Below are 11517 nucleotides of genomic sequence, written 5' to 3'. Positions count from 1 at the left end.
GACACACTGGCTCATTTAAGTGTCTTTGAGGTTGGCAGAACTGAGTATTTAACTTCCGGCTTGTCAACCAACTTCCTTTGATGGTTAATCCTTTTTTGTGAGGCCATTTCAGAGACTGTTTAAATGACAGTATCATACTGCTATTAAAATATTGTAATATGCAAATATAAATAAAACATACTTCGTACACTGCTTGGATTGTTTGTGCCACACATGGTCCCATCTTGCCTTTTAAATTTCTTTCAGAAGATTAAGAGGAAGACTTAAAACTTAACTTTTGAACAATAGTAGCAAAGTCCAGTATACCAAATAAAAAAAAGAAGGCTGGCACTTGAGTTTCCAACTAATAGACTATGCAACAAGCAATGTCAGTTAATGACTCAACTTTAATGTTACACCATTTTATCAAGCCAGCAATCTAAGGAAATAAACAAGACACTTACCTCAGAGTAAGCCAAGGTAATATGCTCATATATCCCTTGATGATGATGGATAGCATCTTCTAAATCTTGCAGTTCTGAGGGAAGCTCCACCTCACCACAGGCTTTACACCATGAGTCCACATTGCTCATGTACTGTAACAGAAAAAAACCCCATTCTGCTCAATTTTGGGTTCTGTCGATAAGTACACAAACACTGACGATATACGAAAGGATTGACATCTGTGTGACAGCGACTGAAAGGACTTTTTTTTAAGGGAAAAATGTTTATTGTATTTCTCTCTGAACTGACCAAAGTGAAGCTTATATCAGCATAGAAACAAATATTCTATATTTGTTATACTTATGCTTTTAGTTATATGGAACAATTTGAGCTGTTCACAGACGGGCAGGCTTAATTGTATGTTAGCAGCCTACAGAGCCAATTGAACTGTTGGAAATACTGATGCTTCGAGTTTACTCTTGTTCCTTTTCTCGACTTTGCAGCTAAAAAGTTAACTTCACCCTACACCTTACCATTTCAGATGCATGAAAGCCAGTTAAGGTCCTGTCTACACAAAGAGGCCAAACATGCTACAGCTTTCAAGTCCAGACCCTCAGCTCTTACCCATCAACTCCCTGTGCAGGTGCTCATGGTACCGTGAAGTATCATCTCACTTTTAAAAAATCTTTAGAGAAAAACAAGTTACTTTGCATGTGCCTGCACACATTCACACACTCACAAAGAATTAATGGTGACCTGTCTTTTACTGGAAAGAGATCATCAAGGAGGCAAAGCAATGTTAGAGCACAGCAAATTCACACTTCACTTCCCAAAGCACTAATTTCTACATGTAGAGAAGCACTAAATCCATTTGGCAAGCTACTACAGCAGTAAGGGATTTACAACTTAAGCGAGGGTCTCTTAGGACTAACACTGAACTTGGAGCACATAGCTGTATCAGCATAGCTGCTCAAGTCGAGCCTTTCCGGGGAAACTGAGGATACTGCAACAGAATCTCTTCTGCAGACAATTTAAGTTAAGTTATCTCTGAAGCTTAAGCTGTCTTTACAGACAAGAAACTGCCATCGTAGCTGTATGTACAGCAGAAGTTCTGACTATTTCTGACAGCTAGGGGGAATTAATTTTATACCCTTGTTATGCTAGGAAAGGGAAGAGGAAAAAAGAATCTGTTTTTCTTGGAGTTTTCATAGCTGTTAAACTTACGACAGCCAAGCACATGTGGTACCTGTAAACTAAATTTGTCCTCTATTCATACCAAGTTAAGTCTCAAAAGTTTTAAGAGACCAAGCCATTTCTCTCATCATACGTATCTTAATTCCTGAAACACAGGTCTTTTGAAGAAAAAGTAATCCACAGATCATTTCTTGTACTCCATTATTGTTTGAAAGCTGGGAAGAAGGGTGAGAGAGTACTTAATTCTAAGATACTTATTTAATTCTTATTTCATCAAGGGACAATTTTAAAAATATCTAACGTTAAGCCCTGAACATTAAAAGAAGCTCCATGTGGGACCACAGAGCTGCATTTCTTGCACCAGTCAGCAGGCATTGATAGCTGGGTGCAGTCTTCACTGTACCTGACCGGAGGCAACATCATTTACCTGTGACTTGCAAGGAAACACGTGCATTCAAGAAGGATGTGTTATTTCTTTGGCTGCTTATTTTTTAATCATCTTTTTATGTCAAGAATCACTGGTCAAGAATCACCAGTCTCTAAAAGGGTCATTCCTCTCATTCCAAACCCTCTTCCCTTGAACTCACTCTCTACTATTAACAAAACACCTAATATATCACAGCCGTGTATTTTACAGAGCAACTATGACAATCCATCACAGTCAATCATCAAATGAAAACTGCAGAAGGGGCAATTCAAGAGACTAAGTGAATTAATCCCAGCAGATGCTACACTATTTTCTCTCATTCTTCTCTTTCCTGCCGTTCACACTTACATTTAAAGCTGAAGAAGGCAACACCTTACCATAGTTGCCCAGCACTCACACACAAAATTGACTCCCCTGACTTCCAATTAACATAATTTTCTTATGAAAAAGGACAGCACTTTAGTCAGGGTATGCCTATCTGTTTATGCTTCATCATCCCTCTCCTACATGTAAGGCTGGCAGTGTTAACTGCAAGCCTAAATAACCCAAGCAATTAGAAAAGCATCAATACTGATAAGGTACCACACTATCCAATGTTTCAAGCTGGCTGGTAAGACTTACAGCAGAAAATAATTGCTTCCTCCCCTTTTTATGTGTTGGGTTTTATTTTCTCTGTAAAACCTGCTTAAAATACTTATTATAGTGGCATCAGTTTATATACTTTACCTTAGTCTGCCTAAGGACAGTAAAACCCACGTCACCACTAACATAATCTTAATACATTCACATTTCTAATTTCTGGACATTTATGAAGTTGAATATCTGTATAGTAGAAAACAGGAAAAAAAATAATCTTAGAAGTGTGCTGCTTCTGTCTGTTTCTGCAGTTATCAACTCCCATGTGGTTCCTTCATTTATTCCAAATTAAAGTTATATCAGACATGAGACCTTTTCTAGGATCCAATTTAGGATGGCAAATGGAAAGAAAATATCTACAGCAGTCATACAACATATCAGAGCTTCAGTCAGCCATAACCATCCAAGAACCTCTGCTCTTCAAATTCACTGGAGATGTACAGAGCAGACAGTCTATAATATCAATGGATGACTCAACAGCACACGCATAGCAAGTCCTTTAAAACTGAATTCCCTTGAGGGGAAAACACGCTTTCATCATCAAGACTATTAACTTGGGGATATTTATTCTTATTTCCCCTACATATACCTCTTCTCTGGCAGTTACACATGGTTAATGACTTAATTAAAATAATTGGTATAGGCCTAAAGCTAAAATTTTTGTTTAATATAGGAGGAATCTCCTACGGGATAACAAAGTAAACATCTCCCACCGCAATTCAGATTCAGGAGACAGTTAATTAACTTCTCAACTTTCAGGCCAGTTCAGCTTAGTTTTCTATAAGCAATCACTATGAGTTAAATCCTGACACTCAAGGACTGATTGGGGTGGAGCGGTGAGGGCAACAGAACAAGGGAATGATTTCTAGATCTAGGAAAGGTGTTGTATTGATACTGACTATATTAATTTTTTCTTTTCCTTCTTTCAACTTAAAAACTTCATACAGTTAAGCATTTATATCCACTTCATACTGATTCACATATCTAATTTGGATAAGTTTTATCTTGCATTGATATGGGCAAGGTATTTTGTGAAGAACATAAGGGCAGTGGGCTGCCCTGAGGAAAAAAAGGTTCTGTTTGAAAATCAGCTGAAATTAGCAAAAATGAATGCTCTGGCTTTCTCGCTGACCTTTTCTATCACTCCCTTGTACTTCTGTCTAAATCAAAAGCAAACAGTACAACTCACCATTCCAGCATGGAAACTTTGTTGGCACCCACCCCGTTCACTAACCTGTTCAGCTTTCTGATGGAAGATGGAGGACATATCCAGTAATGTGCTACGTTCATCCAAGGCTGCAGCAAACGCCTTCCATTCTTGCTCCAACTGACTAGCAATCTGTTTTATTTGCTGTGAAGCATAATGGCCAGACTCGACCAGGCGATTTGCTACTGACATGATGCGGTTTATGTTTACATACACATTCTGCAGAGGAGAAAGGGGGAAAAATTATTGGAAGTTAGCAGACCACTTGAATACACAGGTATATTCCATAAAATTCTTCTTTATTATAATACTGCTTAATAGACTGGTTTTATTTGCCAAGTTTGTGCATGCCTAACTTTGGAATCTGAATGTATAACGTAACAGCCTCTCTGTATTACTGACAAGGGAGAAGGACAACTTGAAATGACCAGACAGTCTCAAGCTAATGTTAATGGTCAGTTTAAATTAAGCCATATTATATGAAGACCCATTATTACAATGAAGAGGAAAAGCTAACCATATTTGCAACAGCCTCAAGAAGACTGTTTACAGACATTCAAGTCAACAACACATTCAGACACACGCAATATAGGAAAATCAAGGTATAATTAGGAAGCACATGATCAATGTATGCATGCATGGAATATCACTCTACAAATCTTGACATCAACTTTTGAAACTACTCCTACTTTTTAAGTAACCAAATACAGAACTCTTAAGTTCTAAGTAGTTCAGCAGTTTTAGATTTTATTTTCCCACCACTAGATTGCCTCAAAGCTAACACTAAAAACTATACAAGTAAGATCAAAGATCAGAAATATACTCTGGCATACTGGCATTATCAGTGATGGCTCTTAAGTCACTCTAATTTTCTTTTCTTTTAGGTCACATATGTATTTTGACCTAAAGTGTCTAAAATCTGTTCTTGTTCTAATTCTGTATGACAAACAGTATTTTTTTGAAGGAAGCAATCAAGCGTTTTATTCCTGCAAAGCCAGAAACAAGAACAACTTTACCGCCAAAACGTTTCTGAGTAGCTCTTCCAGAGCTACATGTATATAATGCTGAGTTGACACTTCTTTCAATTGGGCTAACTCTCATACATCTAGAATGAAGTTCTTAGAATCACAGAATTGTTGAGGTTGGAGATCATTTAGTGCAACCTCCTGCTCAAAGCTGGTTCAATCAGAGCAAGTTGCTCAGGGTCATGTCTAGTGGGGTTTTGAAAATCTCCATGTAGAAACCACAATCTCTCTGGGCAACCTGTTCCAGCTGCTTATGTTTAAACAGAATTTCTTGTATTTCAACTTGTCACCATTACCTCTTGATCTGTTACTGGATAGATACCATGGAGAAAAGTCTGGTTCTGTCTTCTTTACTCCTTCCCATCAAATATTTACATTTTTATACAAGATACCCCCTAAGCATTCTTTAATCCAGGGTAATCAATCTCAAGCTCTCTCAGTCTCTCCTTGTACAACACAGGTACTTCAGAGAAGAACGTGGTCATAGTGACTTCCCTTCAGGGAATGAGAGCTTTCCACACACCATGATGTCCCATAGGCGCAACCTAATTTGTGTGTGTACACTCAGAGCGACCTCAGTTCAGCCTTGTTTTGTTGATTACAGAGTCCCTTTTGTTCATATCACATTAGACCCTTTGCTTGCCAACACAGTCCACCACTTCCCACTTGATTGTTGGTCATCTTCTCCCTCTCCCATAATTCTTACCCCAAAGCTCTTCTTATCAGGTCATCTGGCCTGCTGGAAAAGATACCTGTGCCACACTTAGTCAAGCAGCAATCCTTGATCCTCAGAGAAAGGGTTCCATGGTTGTAGAAACCAAAACCCTGTTGTCATCAAGAGCTGTATAAACAGTTCTTGATCTGCAGGATCCATCTACCCTCTCACCAGAAGGATTGTGAAGAAAACCACCCAGGCTCCCATGTCCTTGACAATTTCTCCAGAGCCATGTAGTCAATGCTTGCAACTTTCCAGGTCACTCTTGGTAGTACCACTGATGTTTCACATGGAAGAGGGTCAGAGGGCAATAGTCCAGAGGGCTGGACAAGCTTTGACAGTCTTTCTACAATGTCCCAAATCTGAGCTCCCAGCAGGCAGCAAAATTCCACAGAGAATGAGTTGGGTTGGCAGATGGGGATATCTCTGTTCCCTGCAGAAGGGAGTCTCCCATTACTATCACTTGTCTCTCCCTTTTGGTGCTCCTGTGTGGCTCAGACTCAGATGCTTTATTTGACAGCTCCCAGCTCCTCATCAGCTGTGAGGTCAATGAACCTATTCTGTAGCTGTAAATCTTCAGGTGGAACAGAAACCTTCTTCCTAGCGCCAGAAACTATTATCTTCCAATCTGCATCATCACAGGAGTCGCCACTTCCCAGACAGGCACAGATTCTGCCTGACCCCCCTCCCTTCAGTACAGTTGGTAGTTTGGGCTCTTGAAGTTGCAGAGTGTTGGAAAATCTCTGGTCAATCTCTTTCTCATTATCTCTGATGCTGTGCAGCCTGCTGACATCCTCCTGCAGCTCCTGGCCTTAGTGATACAGATCCTTAATAACTGCACACCTCCTGTGGGCAAGGAAGCCATCTCCTGCTGCCCCAGCCTTGGAAAGAGGCCACAGGAATTCCCTGCAGCCCTGGACCTGCGGAGCTGCACCCTTCTTCTGGAGCTCCTTCTGGGTTGAGGCCTCTCATGATACAGGGCTAGCCAGTCCAGCAGTAGCTGGGGACTGTGCCCTGGGGCACATCACCACTGTTTTTGAGGACCTGGATGCTGTTCTGAGCAGAGCTGCTGGCCCATTCTGCATGAACTGCAGCACAAACTGCTGTCTGTTGGCTACTTCTGTTAGCTGCATGCATTCTTGTCTATATCCTAAAAATTTACATGTGGAACCAAACTGCCAAACACTATCACACAGAACAGTTGGGAAGAAAACAACCAACACCATTAAAATCTCAACATTCTGCAGTGAAATATCTTCCCTTGTTGCCCATGTAGGGCTTCCTGGAATGCCAGGACACAGGAAATGCCAAGGAGCAGTCAGTCAGCTATCTGTCAGCAGAAGCATCACAACCTTCCTCAATCAGGGGTTGAGGAACCGAGTCCAATGAGCCAGGGGGGACAGAACTGGCTGCAACAAGCCCCAGTAAAAGCCACAGATCAACAAGTGACAGAAGAACAAAACCTGAAATTGCTGGAAAATTGTATGGTTATATTACTGTTGAGAGATTTGATGGACAGCCTGTGACAAAATCTGACTATACCCCTGCCAGTAAGAGAGGTCGGGAGAACGATGGCACGTGGACACTCAACATAGATGGTGAGCATCTGAGGTAGAACCATTACCTGTTGGCACTGAGCCACTGCCCAGAGCCTGACACTGACTCGCTGGAGCAAGTGTTGCAGTTCCTCTAGGCTTCATAATGCTGACCCATCTGAGGGGTAACTGGCACAGGTCTCTATTAATTGTAACTCTGTGTGCATATGCAAACAGGAGTGTATCTGACAGCCCACACCTCGGCTGGTCCACTTAATAAACTGAGCACAGCAGTGTTTGCTGTTTTCCCTTCCTGCACAATCCTACCTTTTCATTTTTTAGGTTATCCCACAGAGCTGAAGCACAGCTGAACAACTGGAAGAAAACAGAGCTGCTATTTCCAACAAATTTAAAAAAAATGGAAAGCAGTTAGGTCTATTAAAGTGTATGTAGCATAAATACAAGACTGCTAAATGAATCCAGGAAGGCATCACATGGTCTTTAAAGTGGTGCGATAAAAATATGTCAAAAGAGAAAAGAATAAAGGCTAGAATAAACTGGCATTTGAACTGTGTATCATAATAAAGGAATTTTAGAAATTCTGGAACTTCAGTTAAATATGAAGGACAGGGCAATGTAAATGTGAAGTTAAACAAATCAAAACTGAGCTGTGGTTAAAGTGCATTCATTTTCCCATGGCAATTTGGCTTCACAAGTGCGGAAGAACATCCCCTGTAGCAGTACGAATATGAATTAATACGCTGACAGTTGAACAATTTACAAGCTATATATACCACATTCCTTTCCTCAAAAGAAATAAAAAAAAATAATTTAAAAAATCTTGTATTCATCTCAATTGTTCCCCCCCCCCCCCACTGTCCTATCCTATCCCTCACTACCCGATATACCTACTAAAAGTTTAAGTTTCAGTATTTTAGAACACAATGACCCATAAGAGACATATTTAGTTAAGGAGGAAAAGAATCTCAAATTGCAACTCACTACAACTGGACTGTTTTTAACTGATCCTTGAAGGTTAACAAATTTTGTTTAATTTCCTAAAAGGGCAGGCAAGTCCGCTGTCATCATTACACGACAAATGCATGTTTTGAGCACTGATTGAGAAGCAGAGGTCCAAGTCAGCTGGTGCTCATTCCCCAGGGACTGACATCTTACTAACTGCATGGATTTACATCCTGGTTTTAGTTAAAGAAGCAATGGCTATCAGGTAGTAACTGTTAGACTTGTTCAGCCACCTCATTTACCATCATGTGAATCTGCATGAAACACCATTTCACATGACATCCTTGTCTCTAAGGTGTAGGGACATGGACTAGATGGATGGACCACTCAGTGGATAAAGAATTGGCTGGATGGTCACACTCAAAGAGTGTCGGTCAACGGCTCGATGTCCAAGTGGGGACTGGTGATGAGTTGCGCGACCTCTGCTGTTTAACATCTTTGTTGGAGACATGGGCAGTGGGATTGAGTGCACCCTCAGCAGGTCTGATGATGACACCAAGCTGTGTGGTTCGATCAACACCCTGGAGGGAAGGGATGCCATCCAGAGGGACCTTGACAGGCTTGAGAGGTGGGCCTGTGCAAACCTCATGATCAAGGCAGTGTGCAAGGTCCTGTGTCTGGGTCAGGGCAACCCCAAGCACAAATACAGGCTGGGTGGAGAATGGATGAAGAGCAGCCACGAGGAGAAGGACTTGGGGGTGCTGCTGGATGCAAAGTTCAACATGAGCCAACAATGTGCGATTGCAGCCCAGAAGAGCCAATAACCGTATCCTGGGCTGCGTCAAGAGAAGCGTGTCCAGCAGGTCAAGGGAGGGGATTCTCCCCCTCTACTCCACTCTGGTATAGAGTACCTGGAGTACTGTGTCCAGTTCTGGGGCCTCCAACATAAGAAGGACATGGACCTACTGGAGAGAGTGCAGAGAAGGCCACCAGGATGATCCGAGGGCTGGAGCACCTCTTCTATGAGGACAGGCTGAGAGAGTTGGGGCTGTTCAGTCTGGAGAAGAGAAGGCTCCAGGGTGACCTTGTAGTGGCCTTCCAGTACCTGAAGGGGCTACAGGAAAGCTGGGGAGGGATTTTTGACAAGGGCAGGGAGTGACAGGATGAGGGGTAATGGCTTTAAACTGGAAGAGGGGAGGTTTAGATTAGGTATCAGGAAGAAATTCTTTCCTGTGAGGGTGGTCAGACACTGGAACAGGTTGCCCAGAGAACCTGTGGATGCCCCCTCCCTGGAAGCATTCAAGGCCAGGTTGGATGAGGCTTTGAGCAACCTGGTCTAGTGGAATGTGCCCCTGCTGATGGCAGGGGGGTTGGGACTAGATGATCTTTAAGGTCCCTTCCAACCCAAACCTTTCTATGATTCTATGATCTGCAGCTTCTGTTGTGTATTAACTGTTTAAAAAGTGAAAGGCTAAAGTGATACTGCATTTCTTTCATTGTGTTATACATGATTATTGCAACAAAACTAAAAAGGGAACAATTCAAGTTGCTGCATTGCAGTGCATATAGTAAGTACATAAATGTACTTAGTACGATTATTTTCTCACACAATGCCCATTAGCCAGAAGCTGAAAAGACCTTACAACATCTGGAAAGTTCCTCATTGCAGAATTATTCCCTAAAGTGAATGTACATATAAAAAGATATTGTTCAGCAAGGCAACACAGATTAGTAGCCTAAGAAGCTGTAGTGCACTGTGTCATTCTCTGGTGTGTGCCTGAAAGGCAAGTATACAGTGGAAAATATAGGTGATAGCCTGCCAGCTTAACTGAACTTCTAACACACTCAATACAAAACAAAGCTGGCAGATGCCCTGAAGGTTCTATTTTATTTCCTGATTTTCCCAGACCCGTTTATAAAATGTTTGTTTAGCTCTAAGATTTCAAACAGTAGTTTTCTTACCCAGAGACTATTAAACATTCAGTGTTAAAAACAACCACCTCAGTGACATGGTCCGTAAACATCCTAACTGGCATCTCTATATAACAGACTGTAGCGAGTTTGAACTATTTGTGTGTGATGAAAATATTTTAGCAAGGGAATTTCCAAATCATCTGACACTTCATACACAAATGGCTACTATGACAAGGTGTAACATTAATGTATGAAATAACACCTGCTTTAATGATTTAAATAGTTTCTAACATCTCTTCTATTCTCGTTCTTGCAGCAACAGTAAAACTCTCAGTTTAGGAATTAAAACTTCAAAGATGAGGGCTGCAGAACAACTGAAGGTATCACCTGATCTTTTCCCTTGAAAAAAATAAACCCAGCAACATCCAGACTACAATTAATCTGTTTTTCAACTACAAGATCCTCCAATTATTCTCAAGTAACTATTTAACCATTGCTATCAGCACTGGAATGAGTGAAAAATAATGTCACTCTAACTTTCTTCAAATTTATCATCTCTCTTTCCTACATTTTTCATAGTGGATCTGGGGAATCTTACTGCAAGACTATGTAGTCCAACACCAACCCTGCCTTCTTTCCTGTCTCATTTTCACTTCCCTTTACTTTCTACAGTAAATGCCCATGCCTTCAACCTCTCCTTGCAGCTGCATCATTTTTATCTGGATGCTCCCCATTATAACATTAAGTGTGGGGCTCTAAACTGGACCTAGTTTTCTAGTAGGACCAACTGAATCAGAGCAATTTCTTTACAAATCTTAAGTTTAGCACCCTCAATAAGTATTAAGAGTGAAAAAAAGTGAAATACATGGCTTCTTTGCACCACTCTTTATTCCTTTAGTTCATGATCCATTGACATGAACATACCTGTTGCTACATTAACACCTCACCAGCTGAGTGCTTTTTAAAATACGTTTATTTGTTGCTTCTTTCTTTATGGTGGCACATCTAGCCTATTCTATTTCATCTTGTTGACTGTGGAGTGCTCCTCAGAAGCTGGAAACAGACTGAACTCATTTTGCCCTCTCAGTCTGGTGGCATCCATACATTGTGTCTAACCATTAATTGCTCCAGCACCAGAAAGATCCCCTTACAGATGTGCACTCAAAAAACATTCCCCCAGTCTGACCATGATCCACAGCTGTGCATTCTCTGAACCTCAGGAACATCACAGATCCATTGTTTGCTTAAACTATGGTTATTCAGAACTACAAAAAACTTTACAGAATACATTTTACCTACTCTACTGCCCCGTTCCCATTTAGAGTCTTCATCTTGTCTATCAGGGATGTTAGATTGGTTGGACAGTTGATGGATTTTAAACATTTAACTTTTATTTATTTATTTTTACTGAAAGCCTTGCCTGAGGGATCTATTAGTTTAAAAAAAACCACCAAAAAACAAAAAACAAACACCACCCA

The 11517-nt window shown here is 41.0% G+C and overlaps 1 protein-coding gene across 1 annotated transcript in view; it reads right to left on the bottom strand.

The window, feature by feature from the left end:
• Positions 1-443: 443 nt before the first annotated feature.
• Positions 444-11517, bottom strand: part of LOC104529838 (triple functional domain protein-like) — a gene marked incomplete at both ends in the record, with an annotated part of 31094 nt that continues 20020 nt past the window's right edge. The window contains 2 exons of the mRNA XM_010174257.1: positions 444-575; positions 3915-4106. Coding sequence (XP_010172559.1) covers positions 444-575; positions 3915-4106 — 324 coding nt within the window. The remainder of the gene's footprint in view (positions 576-3914; positions 4107-11517) is intronic.

This window comes from Antrostomus carolinensis, unplaced genomic scaffold (assembly GCF_000700745.2).
Source record: "Antrostomus carolinensis isolate BGI_N321 unplaced genomic scaffold, ASM70074v2 scaffold16830, whole genome shotgun sequence".
Taxonomy (NCBI): domain Eukaryota; kingdom Metazoa; phylum Chordata; class Aves; order Caprimulgiformes; family Caprimulgidae; genus Antrostomus; species Antrostomus carolinensis.
Note: the sequence above shows the minus strand (reverse complement) of the source record. Positions and strands in the feature narration are given on the sequence as shown.